General features: G+C 45.8%; 1 protein-coding gene across 3 annotated transcripts in view; it reads right to left on the bottom strand.

Annotated features, from left to right (window-relative positions):
• The window catches only part of ZNF664 (zinc finger protein 664), a 221,096-nt gene that overhangs the window by 26,035 nt on the left and 176,325 nt on the right, over nt 1-18,736 (bottom strand). The window contains exon 4 of one of the 3 annotated variants that reach the window (XM_057527367.1): nt 6,343-6,405. In XM_057527367.1, coding sequence (XP_057383350.1) covers nt 6,343-6,405 — 63 coding nt within the window. Of the gene's footprint in view, nt 1-6,342; nt 6,406-9,892; nt 10,362-18,736 lie in introns of those variants that run through there. The other 2 variants (XM_057527368.1, XR_009005124.1) reach the window with 2 other exon arrangements.

Genomic DNA, 18,736 nt, shown 5'->3' with positions numbered 1-18,736 from the left:
GGCGTTCCTGTGGGTCGCTCTGGCCGACCACAAAGAAGCCAGCGAAAGATGGGAGCAGAGACAGGGCCGGTTAAAAGCGAGATCGTTCCTGCCTACATCCACTCTCTAACCCCCTAGTTTTCCACACTTGTGGGGCCTTATTTCTGTTCTTGGAAACATTCCAGAATCCTCCCAAGCTGGGTCAGTGCATCACGTGATGCCTCCTGCCTTAATTTGCTCTCCAAGGAGACCCAATTATAGCCACACTTTCCTCCCTGTTCCCTTTCTCAGGTGCTTTAGCTGCTCAGTCAGTAACTTACTCCACAGTACCTAGTGGTGTTGTTTATAAAGGCCAGCCTGCTCGGGGATCTCTATTCATTGGTTCACCATGAAGCCTTTTACAAGAGAACTGGAAAGAATTTCTTGGAGGGAAAAGGGGTGGGGGCAGAGTCATAGTAAATTTAAGTTGAGGTCCCTCCCCCAGCCCTCTCTCCTTCTCTTCATTCCTTAGGCCATTAAAAGCACTAAAGACTGCATGTTTCTGAGCAGTCTTTCTTAGTTATGGGCCCAGGGCCAAGGGGCGTGCTGCAGATTTTCCCTTATAAATTACTGCATTTTAACATAGACAGTGAACTGAACACGGTGGAGCTGCCGCGCTCGCTGGGTCTTCCACGCAGCGTTTGTAACTTAAGATTTTATAAAGGGTTGGAGCAAATTCTTAGTCAATAAGCGTTGGAATGCAGCAGAAACTACTCAGACTGCAGGCAAAATGGCAACTCGGCAGCCGGAAAAGAAATGGACATCAGTTTCTCAATCCTGTTATCTTTTCTTTTTTTTCTTTTCCTTATAGGTTATTACAAGATCCTGAATATAGTTCCCTGTGCTATACACAGGTCCCTGTTTTTTATCTCTTCTATATACAGTTGTTTGCATCTGCTAATTCCAAACTCCTAATTTATCCCTCTCCCACCCCCTTTCCCCTTTGGTAACCATAAATTTGTTTTCTATGCCTGTGGGTCTGTTCCCGTTTCATAAATAAATTCACTTGTGTCAGGTTTTAGATTCCACATATAAGTGCTATCATATGGTATTTGTCTTTCTCTGTCTGACTTACTTCACTTAGTATGATCATCTCTAGGTCCACCCATGTTGCTGCAAATGGCATTATTTCCTTCTTTTTTATGGCTGAGTAGTATTCCACTGTATATATATATACCACATCTTCTTTATCCATTCATCTGTTCATGAACACTTTCTTTATCCCTGTCCAAACTACATATTTAACCCACATTTGCCTCATTGTTTTCCTTGATCATGTTAAAAAAAACCAAACACCTCAACCCTATAAAGTAGGAAGCAACCCCATGAAGCACTATGTCTTGATGGTCAAAATGTGGTTCTGAGGACAAACCCTTCAGCTTCACAATCTCTGCTCTGTAGTCTATTAGCTTTAAGACTTCAGGTATGTTACTAAGAAGACTCAGTGTCACCAGCTGTAAAATCAGTCGATTTGGTTATAGAAGCCTGAACTAAGACAGCAGTTTTTCTCAAACTTTTCATCATGACTCACATTTAGGAACTCTATATCTCAAACCAGGCAGCGCACACACACACACACACACACTCACATACACACACATTTCTGATATAAAAGTTTCATGAATCCATGCTTAGTCTTACTATGTGTGATGCACTCTAATACTTTGTTTCCTCTAATGCACTCTGATACTTTGTTTCCTCTAATGCACTCTGATACTTTGTTTCCTCTAATGCACTCTAATACTTTGTTTCCTCTAATGCACTCTAATACTTTGTTTCCTCTAATGCACTCTGATACTTTGTTTCCTCTAATGCACTCTGATACTTTGTTTCCTCTAATGCACTCTGATACTTTGTTTCCTCTAATGCACTCTAATACTTTGTTTCCTCTAATGCACTCTAATACTTTGTTTCCTCTAATGCACTCTAATACTTTGTTTCCTCTAATGCACTCTAATACTTTGTTTCCTCTAATGCACTCTGATACTTTGTTTCCTCTAATGCACTCTAATACTTTGTTTCCTCTAATGCACTCTAATACTTTGTCCCCTTTTTTCATGGCACAGTGGACTTCGGCTCAGTAAATTGATTTCAATCCTCATTAATGGGCACCACCCTCACTTTGAAAAAAAAACTGCCCTAGAGAAACTAGGAGACACGGATAAGAGTATTCCTAGCAGCTTTGTTCGTGATAGGAAAACAAACCAAACCACAGTAAACCAAACCAGGAAACAGCTTAAGTATCCACCAACAGGAGGATGGATAAATACATGATACTACATTCAAACAAGGGGATATTGTACTTAGTGAAAATGAATGAACTAACATAACATGCATCAACGTGGATGAACTTACAAAGACAATACTGAGTCAAAGACACAAGTCATGGAAGAATAGACAGAATCAACATCAACAGTACTATATATATATATATATATATAAGCATATATACATACATATTATATATGTATATATATAATAATATGTATATATATATGCTTAAACACATACAATGTATAGTGTTAAGGAGATGTTCATCCATATGTAGAAATGTTTTAAAAAATGCATAGGATTAACTAACACCCAATTCAGGATAATTGTTAACTCTGGTGAGACACCAGGATTTCAATTGTTTGTTTGGTGATGTTTTCTTTCTTAAGCCAGTGGCAGGCATGTGGCTTTTGTTATATTCATCTTGAAATCTTTTTGATCATCTCTAGTTTCAATTTTTTCAAAAATCAAATGAAAGATAAAAGGATTGAGAAGCAACCTGAGTGTCCATTGACAGATGAATGGATAAAGAAGATGTGGTATATATATATACAAGGGAATATTACTCAGCCATAAAAAATGAAATATTGCCATTTGCAGCAACATGGATGGATCTAGAGTTCATCATACTAAGTCAAAGACAAATATCATATGATAGCACTTATACGTGGAATTTAAAAAATAATACAAATGAATCTATTTACGAAACAGAAACAGACTCACAGACATAGAAAACAAACGTATGGTTACCAAACAGGAAAGGGAGGGAGGAGGCATAAATTAGGAGTTTGGGATTAACAGATACACACTGCTATATATAAAAACAAGGATTAATTGTATAGCACAGGGACCTATATTCAATAACCTATAATGGAAAATAATCTGAAAAAATATATCTGTATAACTGAATCACTTTGCTGTATACCTGAAACTAACACAATATTGTAAATCAACTATACTTCAATAAAAAAATTAAAAATAAAAGAAAGTTCCTTCTTCCCTGGAAAGAAGAAGGAAGAAACGATACAGTTGTAGTACGTTGTGAGGAAATGCAGATTCATTGTTTGTCTACATTTACCCAACAATCAAACAAAAAAGGAAAGTAAGTCTGTTAGAAAAACAACATAAAATGCATCCCAAGAAACCAAAAAGAAATGCCTTTTTTAAAAAAAATTTATGTATTAATTAATTTATTTTTGGCTGCATTGGGTCTTCGTTGCTGCACGCGGGCTTTCTCTAGTTGTGGCGAGCGGGGGCTACTTTGTTGCGGTGCACGGGCTTCTCATTGCGGTGGCTTCTCTTGTTGCAGAGCACAGGCTCTAGGCGCACGGGCTCAGTAGTTGTGGCTCACGGCTCTAGAGCACAGGCTCAGTAGTTGTGGCGCACGGGCTTGGTTGCTCCGCGGCATGTGGGATCTTCCCGGACCAGGGCTCGAACCCGTGTTCCCTGCATTGGCAGGCGGATTCTTAACCATTGAGCGACTAGGGAAGTCCCAAGAAATGCCTTTTTAATGATTCACTTTGAACATCAACATCATAACTCCTGTATTAGTTTCCTAGCGCTGCCACAATGACAAACTAAATGGTTTAAATAACAGAAATTTATTATCTCACAGTTCTGGAGGCTAGAGGTCCGGGATCAAGGTGTTGGCAGGGCCCTGCTCCCTCTGGAGGTGCCAGGCTCCTGTGCTGGCTTCTGGTAGTTCCTGGGCTTGTGGCAGCATAACTGCAGGCTTCACAGGGCCATCTCCCTGTTTGCATGTCTGTGTCCAAATTCCCCTGTTTATAAGGACACCAGTCATATTGGATTAGCACCACCCTACTCCAGTATAACTTCACCTTGACTAATTGCATCTGTAAAGACCGTACTTCCAAATCAGGTCCTATTCTGAGGTGCTGGGGGTTAGGACTTCAACCTACGAATCTGGGGAGGGGGACACAGTTAACCCATCACAACTCCTCTTTACTATAGAATGATATAGTGTCGACTTCAACCAGTTTTTCCAACTAATTCTTGTTGAGTGCCAGAGGGCCATGGAAACTGAGACGAATTCATTACTTACAATTCTCTATGGTGCTAAGTTCCCAAGTTCCTGTTCTCTGTCCGATTCCCCTGTAATATGTGTGTGCAGACAGGCCTAGCCATGCATGCACACACATGCATATATGCACACACTCACACACACACTCACACACCCGTACCCACACAAAGGTTAAAAAGCCCATGGAGTTACAAATAAGGTTAAAGTGAGGGGGAAAAAGCATAACTTGGAAAAACTGACTTTGGATTTTAACCGATCCCCCAGTGTTTGAAAAATAGTGTGAGGATTTCAGGGAGTCCAGAGCGGCCCCCGAGGCCCGGGACCCTGCCTCTCGGTTTTGCTCCAATTCTCTTGCACAAGGGCCCAGTGTGGGTGGGTGGGAGGTCTGGGGCAAAGACACAGATACTGTTATTCTGGGCTTCTCCTCAAGCTGGCAGCCACAGCTCCCACCGCCCCCCGAAAAGCCAGACTGTAGGTTCAAACCAGAGGTGTAATTGATGGCCTGGAGTGGCAAAGATGCCCCACTGCCCTCAGAAAAACACCACTTTGTTTCTGCACTAGAGCAGGGCAGACCAGACGCCGACCACACCAGCAACTTCCCAGATCTCGGCTGGTTGAGGATCTGCTACCCACCCTCAGGTTAGGAAAGGTGCCCCAGGCGAGCGTTTGAAGAGCTGGGGGTAGAGCTCTAGACTTTTTCTCTCTTCAAAATTTTGCTTCAGCTGAGAACATTCATTTTTAACTCATGTTTTTCTAGTTGGTGAAACAAAGTGGGGTTTTTGCCAAAGACCGACTCCAACTCTTAAGAATCTAAACTTCTAGAGATTAGGGACCCTATGTGAATTTTCTTTTTTGTTCACAGTATTCCTTGTAATTTTTTTTTTTTTTTTTGGACCAGGTGGAGGAAAGTAACTGGTGTCTGCTAATACCCCTTGTGATGGCTGGAATCATTCCGCAGCATTGTTCACGCTTGTCTAACTTCCCTCTTGGCCCCAGGTGCCATCTGTCTACGTCTGGCACAAACTCCTCACTTTGGTCTCCAAGGCGCCCTCACGGGGTTCCCGCAGATTCACCAAGTGTGAATTTACATGCATCACCTTCCTTGGCAAGACTTTTCTTTCTCCTGGGTTCTCAGTCCTCCAGCCCCCACGCTACCTGTGGCTCCCACTCCATCATGTCCCGTGTCTCGTTCATTATCAGGTGGTGATCATTTTATTGCCTAATCTGTTCCTCCTTCTCATGCCTGTCTCCATCCGCTGACTTAGGTTCCTACTATGTCTCAATCACAGATGTTGAATCAGATGACATATGAGATTAGCTCACTGTTCCAATAACAATCTCAAAATCGAAGTGGTTTGACAGCAATGAAAATGTGTTGCTCACTCAGGCTGACATAGGTTGGTCTTTGCTATCGTGATCTAGGGACCCAGATGCCTTCAATATTGTGGGTCCATCCAGCATCCTACACTGGATCTTCTGTGTTCAGCCAGGAGACTGGAAAGTGCTTGGCGCTTCTCTAGGGACGTTTTAGGGGCCAGGCCTGGAAGTGCTGGCATCATTCTTGCCCAGAACTGGTCACATGACCCCACTGATGGGGCAAAGGGTTCTGGGAAATGTAGTCTTGTTGGGGGGGTGGAAACCCAGGAAGGAAAGGAGCGCAGGGATATAGGGGCAGCTGGCAGTCTCTGTCACCAAGCCCCCAAATTCACCCTCCACCACACAGAGTGACTCATAGAAGATGCCAGGATGGACTGCACATCCTTCAGGGACTCTCTTATCACTTGCTGGATGCTGAGCCAGCTTCTTAAAATGGCATCAAAGTCCCTCCGGACCCACCATATCCTGCCTCTTTGGTTTATGTCACAATATCCCCAACACCTCCCCACCCAAGAAGTGTCTCTCAGCCTCTCTTCTCTCACAGCACAAGTCCGGCCACGCTCTGACCTGGCCCCCAGAACTCGGGTGGTCTTCACTGCCCCTTCACCAGTGCCCCCCACCTCCACCTCACTCACTCATTTGGGAGATCGTCTTAGAAGCTGATGGTGATTCTGCTTCTCTCTCCAGACGGAGAGCTCCTGCAAGGCAAGGACGGTGTTTAATCCTTGTGAGTTTCCCTGTCTACTGCCCAGCACCCAAAATGCTTAATAAATGTTGATGGAGTGAATGGAGACCAAGAAAGGGCCCCCTCCCCATACCGGCAGGGGATGTCCAAGGCAGGGTTCCTGAGATGACAAGATGCACCACTGGGGCCAGCATCACCTTCCAGGCCCCCATCCCCGCTGCAGCCTCCACGAGGCTGGAATGCCTTCTTTCCCCGAGTCTCTGAGATTCAACTTGCCTTTATTTCTAAATGCAAAATTTGAAAGGCTAGTTGTTGGTTGAGAAAACTGGTGCTGTGTGCTTTCATTTCTTAGGGGGCTGGGACCCTCAGATTTGGAGATGTTGGGATTTGCTGACAGGGCCTGGGACGGCTCTTTCTCCCTCACATTAAGAAGCCAACTCATGAGAAACCAACTTGCTTGGCTTGTCTTGCTGTAATCTTGTGGCCTGCAGCCTTTGGAATTGGGTTTATTTATTCATTTAAATTGCATTCTGGCATTTACTTGTGTTTGTTCTCTCCATAAAGACCTTTTTATTTCGGTCCCAGAGAGCTGTTTATTGCTTAGCACATGTGGCAGAAAAAAATGATTGGACTGGAGATGCCAATTTTGCTCTCCAGGGACCGTGGGCTGGAGGGGCTCCAGGATGGGGTTCTGCCCCCCACAGGGCACCTCTTGCCTCCAGGCCACTGGGAAGGGCTCCATCCAGAATAAAAACAGCCATCTGCAAACAGGAATGTCCTCATGCCCCACGTGCAAGGAGGTTAGAGATGAAGATAGAAGCAGCCTCCACCACCCATCTCCAGGAAGATGCAACCTCTCAGATACCCTTTGGGAGAAAGCTGGATTGCCGTAATAAAAAGTACGTGTAGGGCTTCCCTGGTGGCGCAGTGGTTGAGAATCTGCCTGCTAATGCAGGGGACACGGGTTCGAGCCCTGGTCTGGGAAGATCCCACATGCCACGGAGCAGCTGGGCCCGTGAGCCACAATTGCTGAGCCTGCGCGTCTGGAGCCTGTGCCCCGCGACGGGAGGGGCCGCGATAGAGAAAGGCCCGCGCACCGCGATGAAGAGCGGTCCCCGCACCGCGATGAAGAGTGGCCCCCGCTTGCCGCAACTGGAGAAAGCCCTCGCACGAACCGAAGACCCAACACAGCCAAAAATAAAAATAAATAAATAAATAAATAAATAAATAAGAAAATCCTTAAAAAAAAAAAAAAGTACGTGTAAAAAAAAAGAGCATCCCTAAGTTTGTTTTATGTTTTGGTTTTTATTCTAAAGGGTTGAAAAGGATGAGACTGGGCAAGAGGCATGTGAGATAAAAGTCACTGGCTACGTTTTAAGATGGTTTGGGCCCGAGGGCGTGAGCAGAAGCTGGGTTTGCCAGGGATCTTGAAAGGGGTAGATGGATCAAAAGTGGAGGAGCGAACCCACCATCCAGAAATCACACTCCATGATATTTACCCAAAGGAGTTGAAAACTTACGCCCACATGAAAACCTGCACATGGATGTTTATAGCAGCTTTATTCTTTCAAACTTAGAAGCCACCAATATGTCCTTCAGTAGGTGAATGGATAAATAAACCCTGGTACGTCCAGACAATGGAATATTATTCAGTGCTTTCAAGCTATCAAGCCATGAAAAGATGCGGAGGAAACTTAAATGCCTATTACTAAGTAAAAGAAGCCAATGTGAAAAGGCTATACACTGGAAGATTCCAACTCTATGACATTCTGGAAAAGGAAAAAGTATGTGGACAGTAAAAGATCAGTGGTTGCCAGGGGTTAGAGGGTAGGGAGTGATGAAGAGGTAGAGCACAGAGGATGTTTAGGGCAGTGAAAATACTCTGTATGAGACCATAATGGTGGATACATGTCATTATACATTTGTCCAAACCCACAGAATGGACAACACCAAGTGTGAACTATAATTGTAAACCACGCATTTTGTTTATTTATTTATTTTTATTTTTTTATTTTTTGGCTGTGTTGGGTCTTCGTTTCTGTGCGAGGGCTCTCTCTAGTTGCGGCAAGTGGGGACCACTCTTCATCGCGGTGCGCGGGCCTCTCACCATCGCGGCCTCTCTTGTTGCGGAGCACAGGCTCCAGACGCGCAGGCTCAGTAGTTGTGGTTCACGGGCCCAGTTGCTCCGCGGCATGTGGGATCTTCCCAGACCAGGGCTCGAACCTGTGTCCCCTGCATTGACAGGCAGACTCTCAACCACTGCGCCACCAGGGAAGCCCGTAAACCATGCATTTTGGGTGATAATGATGTGTCCATGTAGGTTCATCAGTTGTAACAAATGTACCACCTGGTGGGGATGTTGATAATGGGGAGGCTGTGCCAGTGTGGGGCAGGGGGCACATGGGAAATCTCTGTACCTTCCCCTCAATTTTGCTGGGAACCTAAACTGCTGTAAAAAAAAAAAAAAATGAAGTCTTAAAAAAAAAAAGTAGAGGAACGGAATGTAGGCACTCATGTGAGTTGCAAAAGAAAGGAGAGAAATTGGACAGTAAGCAGTAAAAACAAGTCCAAATAAAGGTATTTTTCCCTTGAGAACTGGGGGAGACCAAGCATCTTGGAGGATGGAAGCGTTCACAGGGAAAGAGGACCAGGTGCTACCAAGGAGGGATAAGAGAGAAAACCAACCTCTGAAGGAAAGTAAAAGGAGTCAGACTTAAGAGTAGGTGAAAGGAAGGGGGCTCGAAATGAAAAATAACATTTTATTTCTTTATTGAAGGCTTGCAGTATGGCAGGCAAGGCACTAAGCACTTTACACGTAACACCTCTTTTAATCCTCGTAACAGCTCCCTGATGTGGACACTATTATAATACCCATTTTCCAGATGACGAAAGCGAGGCTCACATAGGTTAAGGGATCTGTCTGTGGTCACACTGGGTGGATTCAGAATGGGATCTCATGTGCATCCATCAGAAGGGAAACCTCTCACCCACCAAGGATGGAGGAAGGACGCTCTGGAACAGCACCGTCCAATAGAAACAGGATAAGAGCCAAAAATGCAAGGCACAAATGCAAGCCACGTGTGTATTTTAAATTTTCTAGTAGCCACATTAACAAGGATAAAAAGAAACAGGGGAAATTCATTGTATTATATTTTATTTAACCCAATACATCTAAGCTATTATCCTTTCAACATGTAATCAATGTAGACAGATTATTAATTAGACACTTTACATTATTTTTTCATCTTAAGACTTTGAAACATGATGTACTTTACAGTGTGGATCAAGTACTCAATAGCCACCTGTGGCCAGTAGCTACCATGTTGATGAGTCAAGGGCAAGAGAATGAATCCTGCAGAAAGTACTAAGCCATATGTTGCGGACATAAAATAAGGGGTCTTCTGGTTGGTTTCAAGTCCAAGACTTGTTATATACTTTTAAAAAATAAACTTTTAAATTTGAATAACTTTAGGTCATGACGTTGCATCCCCGAGCAGGCACTCAGACTTGGTTTTCTCATCATCCTTCTTTCCTGGCTTTGTACCTTTCACCCAGACAAGGTTTTGCCAACACGGTTGGCTTAAGCCAACGGCTTCTGCTTTGGAGATGGAGACTTGCCTGGGGCAGGCCTTGCCATTGTTTTTCTAGATCTCGGTTCGACCTCTGGTGAAAAAGGGCCCTGATGTAGTCTGTAGGTCTTCTGCCCGCTGGAGGAGCACTTGGCAATGCCACGGGCATTATTGGCAGAGAAGTTGGGGAGGGAAATCGCTCTCTATGTTGATCTCTTGATTGTCTTTCCTATTCCCCGCCTTTGGCACTTGAACAACAAGCCACCGCTTCCCAGGCAATGGCTACGAGTGTGTTTGTCTTGGCATCTGGATGATGAGAGCCCTCTGAGCCTTGGTCATGCTTCTATTCTTGGTGCCTGACAGGGACTCACTCACTGAATTCTGGGTCTTTTCTTAGTGCCTAAATTAGAGTAAGCAAATACATAAAAGGAAAAAGGAGTTTTAGAAAATGTATTTGTGGGCCACTCAAATATAAAATACAGGGGCTTCCCTGGTGGCGTAGTGGCTAAGAATCCGCCTGCCAATGCAGGGGACACGGGTTCGAGGCCTGGTCCGGGAAGATCCCACATGCCGCAGAGCAACTAAGCCCGTGTGCCACAACTACTGAGGCTGTGCTCTAGAGCCCGTGAGCCACAACTACTGAGCCCGCATGCCACAGCTACTGTAGCCCGTGTGCCTAGAGTCCACGCACAGCAACAAAGAGTAGCCCCCGCTCGCCGCAACTAGAGAAAGCCCGCGCGCAGCAACGAAGACCCAGTGCAGCCAAAAATAAATAAATAAATTTATAAAACTATATACATAAAATACAACTTGCTAAGCCACAAATAGTTTTCCTGGAGAAGTTGAGCAAAGCCGTAAGAAGATTTATCTTCCTGACAGGGGACAGCCCTGACCTGTCTGTTTCCAGCCTAGTGGACATTGCAGAAGGGGGCTGGTGCTTTGGCAAGATAAGAGTTCCCTAATGTTCTTGAGAAGCTTTACCTCTAACACTGTTTGTGGTGCCCTTGGGGTATTTCAAGCATTGAGGCAATTTCAGGTTGGCTCATTCATGTGATAGTGATTGATGGGGGTGGTGACGGTGGTGATGGTGGCAGTGATGGTGGTAAAGACTGTGGTGGTGGTGAGTTCCACAAGGTGTGAATTGTCCACAAGCATAGGTCCTGTCTTTCATTTTTGTATCTCCAACTCAGAATTCAGCTCAATAAATGCTTATTGAATGGGAGGCAGATACTGTAATTAAATAATTAACTGGGAAAAGAGGATTGCTCAGAGCTACCAGAGGACTAAATGGGAAACCAGGCATAGGTCTAGAGCCTTAAGTTAGTAGAGAAAATTAAAGTCTAACCAGACAGGAAAAGAGAAGGAGAAATTGGACATTTACACCCCTGTTCCCAATACCAGCTGCCCAGAACCAGGGAAGGATGCATAACACATGGAATTCCAGCTCATGTGGTCATCATAGCAGTATCTCAGGGTGATAAGTAATCAGACAAGCAGATGTTTGGTAATTTTCTATGATTACCCAAGGCCCTGAAACTCACACTTAGTTTCATCAATAATTTCCAAATTTTAGCCCTTTGTTTATCACTTCCAAATTTCTTGCTATATCAGTGTACCACCTATACCAGGGATCAGTGAACTTTTCCATAAAGGGCCAGATGGTGCATATCTCAGGCATTGTGGGCTGGATGGTCTCCGCTGAAACTACTCAACTCTGCAGCTGTACTGTTAAAGCAACCAGAGCAATATAATGTGTCAATGGTGGGTGCGGCTAAGTGCCAATAAAACTTTATTGACAAAAAACAGGCTGCAGACTGGATTGGGCCCAGGGCTACAGTCTGTAGACCCCAATTCATACTATTATTTACAAAGTATATTAAGGACTCACTGTAAGAATAAATAAGGTAAAATAAATTAATCTAAATTTTTTTCATATCAATCCTCTAAATGGAAAACCATGCCATGCACACACAACTGCAAAAGTAAATTCGATGAAAATGAAACAAGGTTATTAAATTCTAACCAGGTGGATGGACTGTATAAGACTTGCAGCCTGAAGCCTAACCTTTCTTGTTAAAAAAAAAAAGAAAATTAGGAAGTGCTAGAGAGGCAAGACTCATTAGCGCCAGGCTGAGTTTTTTTTCTTTGTAAGAATCAGCTGGATTAAAGAGCATTGGAGAGGGGATAACTTTCTCATGATGTGACTCAATCTCGTTTAAGTTCGTTCAGTTTTCCACCTGAAGTCATCTGCTCCCCTGCTGTGACTGTTTCTGAGAAACCCTGGTTTCGTTTGCTGTTAAACTCTGACAGTGAGAGCCCCGCATTTAGGGAAGGTAACATCCCAAACCATCAAGGTTGATTATCTTCCAAGAGGCAGGAGGCCCCCCCAGGAGGACAGGCCCCCGGGCAGCAAGCTCTGCTGGGGTGTAGGCCCTGCCCTCCCGGATCTCGCGCAGAGAAGGCAAATAAACCCTCCTGCTGGGTTATTACCCTTGACAGGCCCTGCTGGGGGGCTTCCCCCACCGCCCCCCAGGATGATCCAGGACAGGCCAGCCCTGACACCTGGATGACCAAGCAAGGTCCAGCGTGACTCACCCAGCCCCGCCCGGTCTGGCAGCACGCTCTCTGGACCGTGCTGGTGAACCGTCCATCAGTTCGTCTCCAGACCAGCAGGGGCTCCACGTGGGAGGTGGTAACCCAGCAGCAGAGGTTGTAAAGCCTGAGCCCTGGGGACCCAGATGATCCCAGGGCAGGAGCGACCAGGGCTTTCCATAGGCAGCCCTGATGCTCTTAAGCTCCAACCTATCATAGATAATAAACGAGGGATGCAAACCAAACAAGGCCTGGGAGCCAAGTGGATGTGTGTCAGCTCAGGAATTATCAGCCGCAATCACTGTGAGTGAGTCAAACACCTGATTCAGAGATAAACTCAGCCGCTGGGCTCACACGCGCTGCATGAACAGCTGGGGTAGAGGTGGAGGGCCCAGAGGTGCGTGGGCACCAGGCCTAGACCCCACCCTGCCTGGAGCCTGGGAGGCTCCTGCAGGCCTCGTGGGGCTCATGAAACCGGGTATTGAAGATATGAGACGGTGATAAAGCAGGGTGGGGATGGGGCCTGAGGACTCCGAGGCCCAAGCGGGGTTCCCACCTACTCAGCATCCTGGTGCTTCCCTACTGTCATCCTCCAGGGACAGAAGGGGACCAAGAGGGGAGCAGATGCTCTGGATGCTGCACACTCTTGCCCTCGGCGCTCCTGGGCTGGAAGTACCGGGGAGTTCGTGCCCCTCCCCCAGGGGGCGGTGTGACCAGGGCAGCCCCTCAGGGGGGTGGCTCTAAGGCATGCTCCATCCTGGCTTCCAGGGCTCCCCAACAGGTACTGAACCTCAGTAGCCCAGCAGTGACCTGGCTGAAAATACATCCTTTCCTGTGGCCTTCCGGTCCCCATCTCACTGCCCATACTTTCCTCTGGCTTCTTCCTGGGCTCGCCTCCCAAATCCTTATCCCCTGGCACTCAAATCCTTGTGTCAGAATTTTTATGGTTTCACGTCTTATGTTTAAGTCTTTAATCCTCTTTGAGTCGATTTTTGTGTATGGTGTAAGATACGGGTCCAATTTCATTCTTTTGCACGGGGATAACTGGTTTTCCCAACATCATTTATTGAAGAGACTATTCCTTCCCCATTGGGTGTTCTTGGTTCCCTTGTCAAAGATTGGTTGACCATATTCGTGTGGGTTTATTTCTGGGCTCTCTATTCTGTTCCAAGGGTCTATGGGTCTGTTTGTATGCCATTACTGTACTGTTTTGATTACTATAGCTTTATAATATAATCTGAAATCAGAAAAGTGATGCCTCCAACATGGTTCTTCTTTCTCGATTGCTTTGGCTATTCGGGGTCTTTGGTGGTTCCATGTGAATTTTAGAATTATTTTTTCTTTTTCTGTGAAAATGCCAGTGGAATTTTGAAAGGGATTGTGTCAAATCTATAGATCACTTTTGGTAGTATGGACATGTTAACAATATTAATTCTTCCAATCCATGAACCGAAAAGTTTCTGTACAACAAAGGAAACAATCAACAAAATGAAATGGCAAATCATGGAATGGGAGAAAATAGTTACAAACTATATATCTGACTGGGAGCTAGTATTCAAAATATATAAGGAACTCACACAACTCAATAGCAAAAGAAAAAAGAAAAAAAAACCACACACACACAAATAAACTGATTAAAATATGAGCAGAAGCTCTGAATAGACATTTTTCCAAAGAAGACATACGAACTGCCAATAGGTATATAATAAGGTGCTGATCAATATCACTAATCATCAGGGAAATACAAATCAAAATCATAATGAGATATAACCTCACACCTGCTGTTAGAATGGCTATTATCAAGGAGACAAGGAATAGCAAGTGCTGGGTGTGGAGAAAAGGGAACCGTCGCACACCATTGGTGGGAATGTAAATTGGTGCAGCCACTGTGGAAACCAGGATGGACGGTCCTCAAAAATTAAAAATAGAATTACCCTATGATCCAGCAATCCCACTTCTGGGTATATATCCAAAGTATCTCAAAGAGCTATCTGTACTCCTACATTCATTGCAGCCTTATTCACAAGAGCCAAGATCTGGAAACAACCTAAGTTTCTGTTGACTGATAAAGACGTGGTATAAGTACATATAATGGAATATTATTCAGTCATAAAAAAGGAAATCCTGCCATTTGCGACAACATGGATGAACCTGGAAGACATTATGTTAAGTGAAATATAGTCAGACCCAGAAAGACAAATACTGTATGATCTCGCTTGTATGTGGAATCTAAAACAGATGAACTCATAGTAACAGAATAGGATGGTAGTTGTCGGGGGCTGGGGGTTGGAATAGAGGGTGACATTGGTGAAAGGGTACAAAGTTTTAGTTATGAATAACTTCTGGATACCTAATGTACAGCATGGTGACTATAGTTAATAACACTGTATTGTATACTTGAAATTTGCTAAGAGTAAATCTTGAGTTCTCTCTACATGCACAAGAAGGTAATTACGGGAGGTGATGGATTTGTTAATTAGCTTCATGAGGTCATCACTTCACAATGTGTTATGTATATCAAAGCATCACATTGTACATCTTAAATATATACCATGGTTATTTGCCAATTATACCTCAACAAAGCTGGAAAAAAAATAGACTAATTGTTTAAGTCCATAAAGGCTCATACTGCATGAATTTGTTTGTATGAAATTCTAGAAAAGGCAAAATCATAGTGACAGAAAGAGATCACCGGGGGGTTGGAGGTTGGGGATGAGGTTTGACTGCAAAGGGGCACGAAGGAACTTTGGGGGTGATTGGAAAGCTCTAAGTCATGATGCCAATTTGGTATACAATTACCAAAATCTACCAAACTGTACTCTGAAATAAAGCCCAATACAGCTGGGAAAATAAGTTCCAGAGCACAGAGTGCGGCTACAAAGAGAGATGAAGAATGGGAGCCATTAGTGCAATCCACCGGCAGGGTTGGGTGGGGATGCAGCGCATCCTAAGATCTCCCGTGAGTGCCTGAGCCCCAGAACAGGACGGCTTTGAGGAGGGTTGAGTCAGGCCCCCGCCAAGAGCCCGCCACCAGGGAGTCCCTCCTCCCCTCTGGCAGGCACCCTCTGCGGTCCTGGTGATGGTGGTCACATGCGTGTTGTAGGCAGGGGCTGGCTGGCTTGCAGGGGGCTCAGAGCTGGGGCTCACACAGCCTGGTTGTTACCTGGAAATCCCACGTGCTGAGGTCAGAAGGCTTCCCGCCTCCGCCCTCCTCCCCAGCAAGTGCAAACGCTGTGTGGACCTGCACAAACCTATCCCAGCCCTCTTCTCTGACAGATTCAAATAAACAAGACCCTTTGGGGGTCCAGAGCCCTGCAGGGGTCCTCCCGCTCACCTGTCACCCTGACATGCAGCCCCAGCTCCTCGCTTGCTGGTTCCCAGCCCCCGTGAGCAGAGCTGACCGCTGGCTCCTGCCTTTTCCCAGGCCTTTTTTGTTTCTGACTCTGCTCCCACCGATGCCGACTTACTCGAGCTGTGACGGTGGCCTCCCTGCCCCGGCTCCTCCCTGCTGCCTTGGGTCCTCGGATCACAAGCGGAAAGACGCAAAAGAGTGGTGTCCCCTGGCCTCCCCGTCACCACCGGGACGAGAGTCCAGACTCGGCTTCATCATCCGTCCAGCATTTCTTTACTTAAACCGCCCCCATCCCCTCCTACTCCTTGACTGCCAAATACACCTACCTCGTGCCTCCTTCCGCAACGATGATGATATATTTCAAACATTCAAGAAATATGTACATAACAAGCCCTTCTGTGCCTACGACCCATGTTTAGGAGACAAAACATTTCAAATCACTTGAGACCCTCTGGGCACCCTACTCAGAGGGCACCCCCAGCCTACCTGTCCCTCCCCCTCTCTGGCCGTGCCCACCGCCCTGAATTGGGGGTTGAACATTCCCAGATGTGTCTTAGCCATTTTGCTACCTGTGCGTGTATCCCCCAAGCAATACCTAGAGTACTGTTTTGCGTGGCTTAAAACCTTATCTGTGTGATATGATATCATGGGCGTTTGTTTAAGTTTGGGTTCCCTTAAAAGCAGAGGCTGAGAGGATTTGGTGCAGAGTTTACGTGGGAGGTGAGGCCAGGGAGGCTGGGGAGGGACTGGGGTGGGAGGAAAGGCAATGAAGGCTGAGCCCAGGGGCGGCTAGGCAGCTGAGGCTGGGTCCCCGGGGGGGCTCTGAGTGTGTAGAGCGACTCTCAGAGCGTCCGCTGAGGGCGGGGATGCTGGAGTACACAGCCCCTCCCACCCCTCGAGTTGGAAGGTCACTCCCGCAGGCAGAGAGAGTCCTCGGGGAGGGGTCGCAAGTGCCTGGGTCGGGGTCGGGGGGGAGCGGCAGGCAGGGGTGGGAGCTGTGCCTTCACCAAGGGCCCAGGGGGGCCGAGGGCATCTGGGCTGCTGTCGGCAGCGTCTGCTCCACGTTCTCCCGCAGCTGGGTTTTTCCTTCCAAGGTTCTTTTGAAATATATTCATGTTCAGTGAAATGTAGCTCTAGTAATCACCCTCCCACACACTTTTTTTTAGCCTTTAAAAATATACATAAGGGGCTTCCCTGGTGGCGCAGTGGTTGAGAGTCTGCCTGCTAATGCAGGGGACACGGGTTCGAGCCCTGGTCTGGGAGGATCCCGCGTGCCACGGAGCAGCTGGGCCCGTGAGCCACAGCTACTGAGCCTGCGCGTCTGGAGCCTGTGCCCCGCAACGGGAGGGGCCGCGGTAGTGAGAGGCCCGCGCACCGCGATGAAGAGCGGTCCCCGCACCGCGATGAAGAGTGGCCCCCGCTTGCCGTAACCGGAGAAAGCCCTCGCACGAACCGAAGACCCAACACAGCCAAAAATAAATAAATAAATAAATAAATAAAGTAGCTATAAAATTAAAAAAAAAATATATATATACATAAGGTACAATTCACCATTAGAGGCATTTAGTACCTTCACAGTGGCGTGCAGTCACCGCCTCTATCTAGTTCCAGAACACTCATCACCCCAAAAGGAAACCCCATAGCCGTGTCCCCATTAAACCGTCACTCTCAATTCCCCCCTCCCCCGGCCCCCGGCAACCACCAAACTACTTTCTATCTCTATGGATTTACCAGTTCTGGACATTTCACATAAATGGAATCGTGTAATATGCAGCCTTTGGAGTCTGGCTTATTTCACCTGGAACAACATTGTCAAGGTTCGTCCATGTGGTGGCCTGTGTCAGTGCTTCACTCCTTTTAATGGCTGAATACTATTCCATTGTATGGATGGACCATGTTTTCTTTATCCATCTAACTCTTGATGGACATTGGGTTGTTTCCATCTTTTGGCTATTGGTAATAATGCTGCTATGAACATCTGTGTACACATTCTTGTTAGAACACCTGTTTTCAGATCTCTGGGCCATACACCCAGGAGCGGAATTGTTGGGTTCTATGGTGACTCTATGTTTCACCCACTGAAGAACTGCCAGACTATTTTCCACATCAGCTGTACCATTTTACACTCCCACCGGCAATGTACAAAGGTTCCAACTCCTCCACACCCTCACTGACACTTGTTATTTTCTGCGTTTTTCATTTAGCCACGACATGGGTATGGAGGCTAGTATTCCTTTGTATAAATCCACCAACCAATCCCTCTGTTCCTCTGTTGATGGACATTTAGGGTGTTTCTGATTGGGGTTGCTACAAACCACAGTGCTCTGAACACTCTCCCACATGACAGCCTGGCTTGTGTGTCTTCATTCAACATTTTGTCCTATACCGTTCCCATTTGGGAAAATCTTTCCTACCCTTTCACATCCTTCCTGCCTGATGGGTTCATCTGAGGCAGTGCTCAGGGCAAGCAAGCACCCATCACTTAGACCCACACTGTCCAATTCTGCAGCCACTAACTTCACATGGCTATAAGGCACTCACAGTGTGGCCAGTCCAAACTGAGGTGGGCCATGAACGTGAAACACACACTGGATTTCAAAGATGTAATCTGAAAAAATGTGAAATATCTCATTAATAATAATAGTAATGTTCCGTATCAATTAATAATGTTGAGATGAAAATGTGTTAAATATACTGATGAAAATGTGTTAAATAAAAAATTTATTAAAATTAATTTCACCTGTTTCTTCTCACTTTATAAAAAGTGGGGCTACTAGAAAATTTAAAATACGTGGCTTGCATTTGTGGCTCATATTATATTTCCAGTGGAC

The sequence above is a fragment of the Balaenoptera acutorostrata genome, chromosome 13 (genome assembly GCF_949987535.1).
Source record: "Balaenoptera acutorostrata chromosome 13, mBalAcu1.1, whole genome shotgun sequence".
In the NCBI taxonomy this organism is placed as follows: Eukaryota; Metazoa; Chordata; class Mammalia; order Artiodactyla; family Balaenopteridae; genus Balaenoptera; species Balaenoptera acutorostrata.
This window is presented reverse-complemented; position numbering and strand designations above follow the sequence as displayed.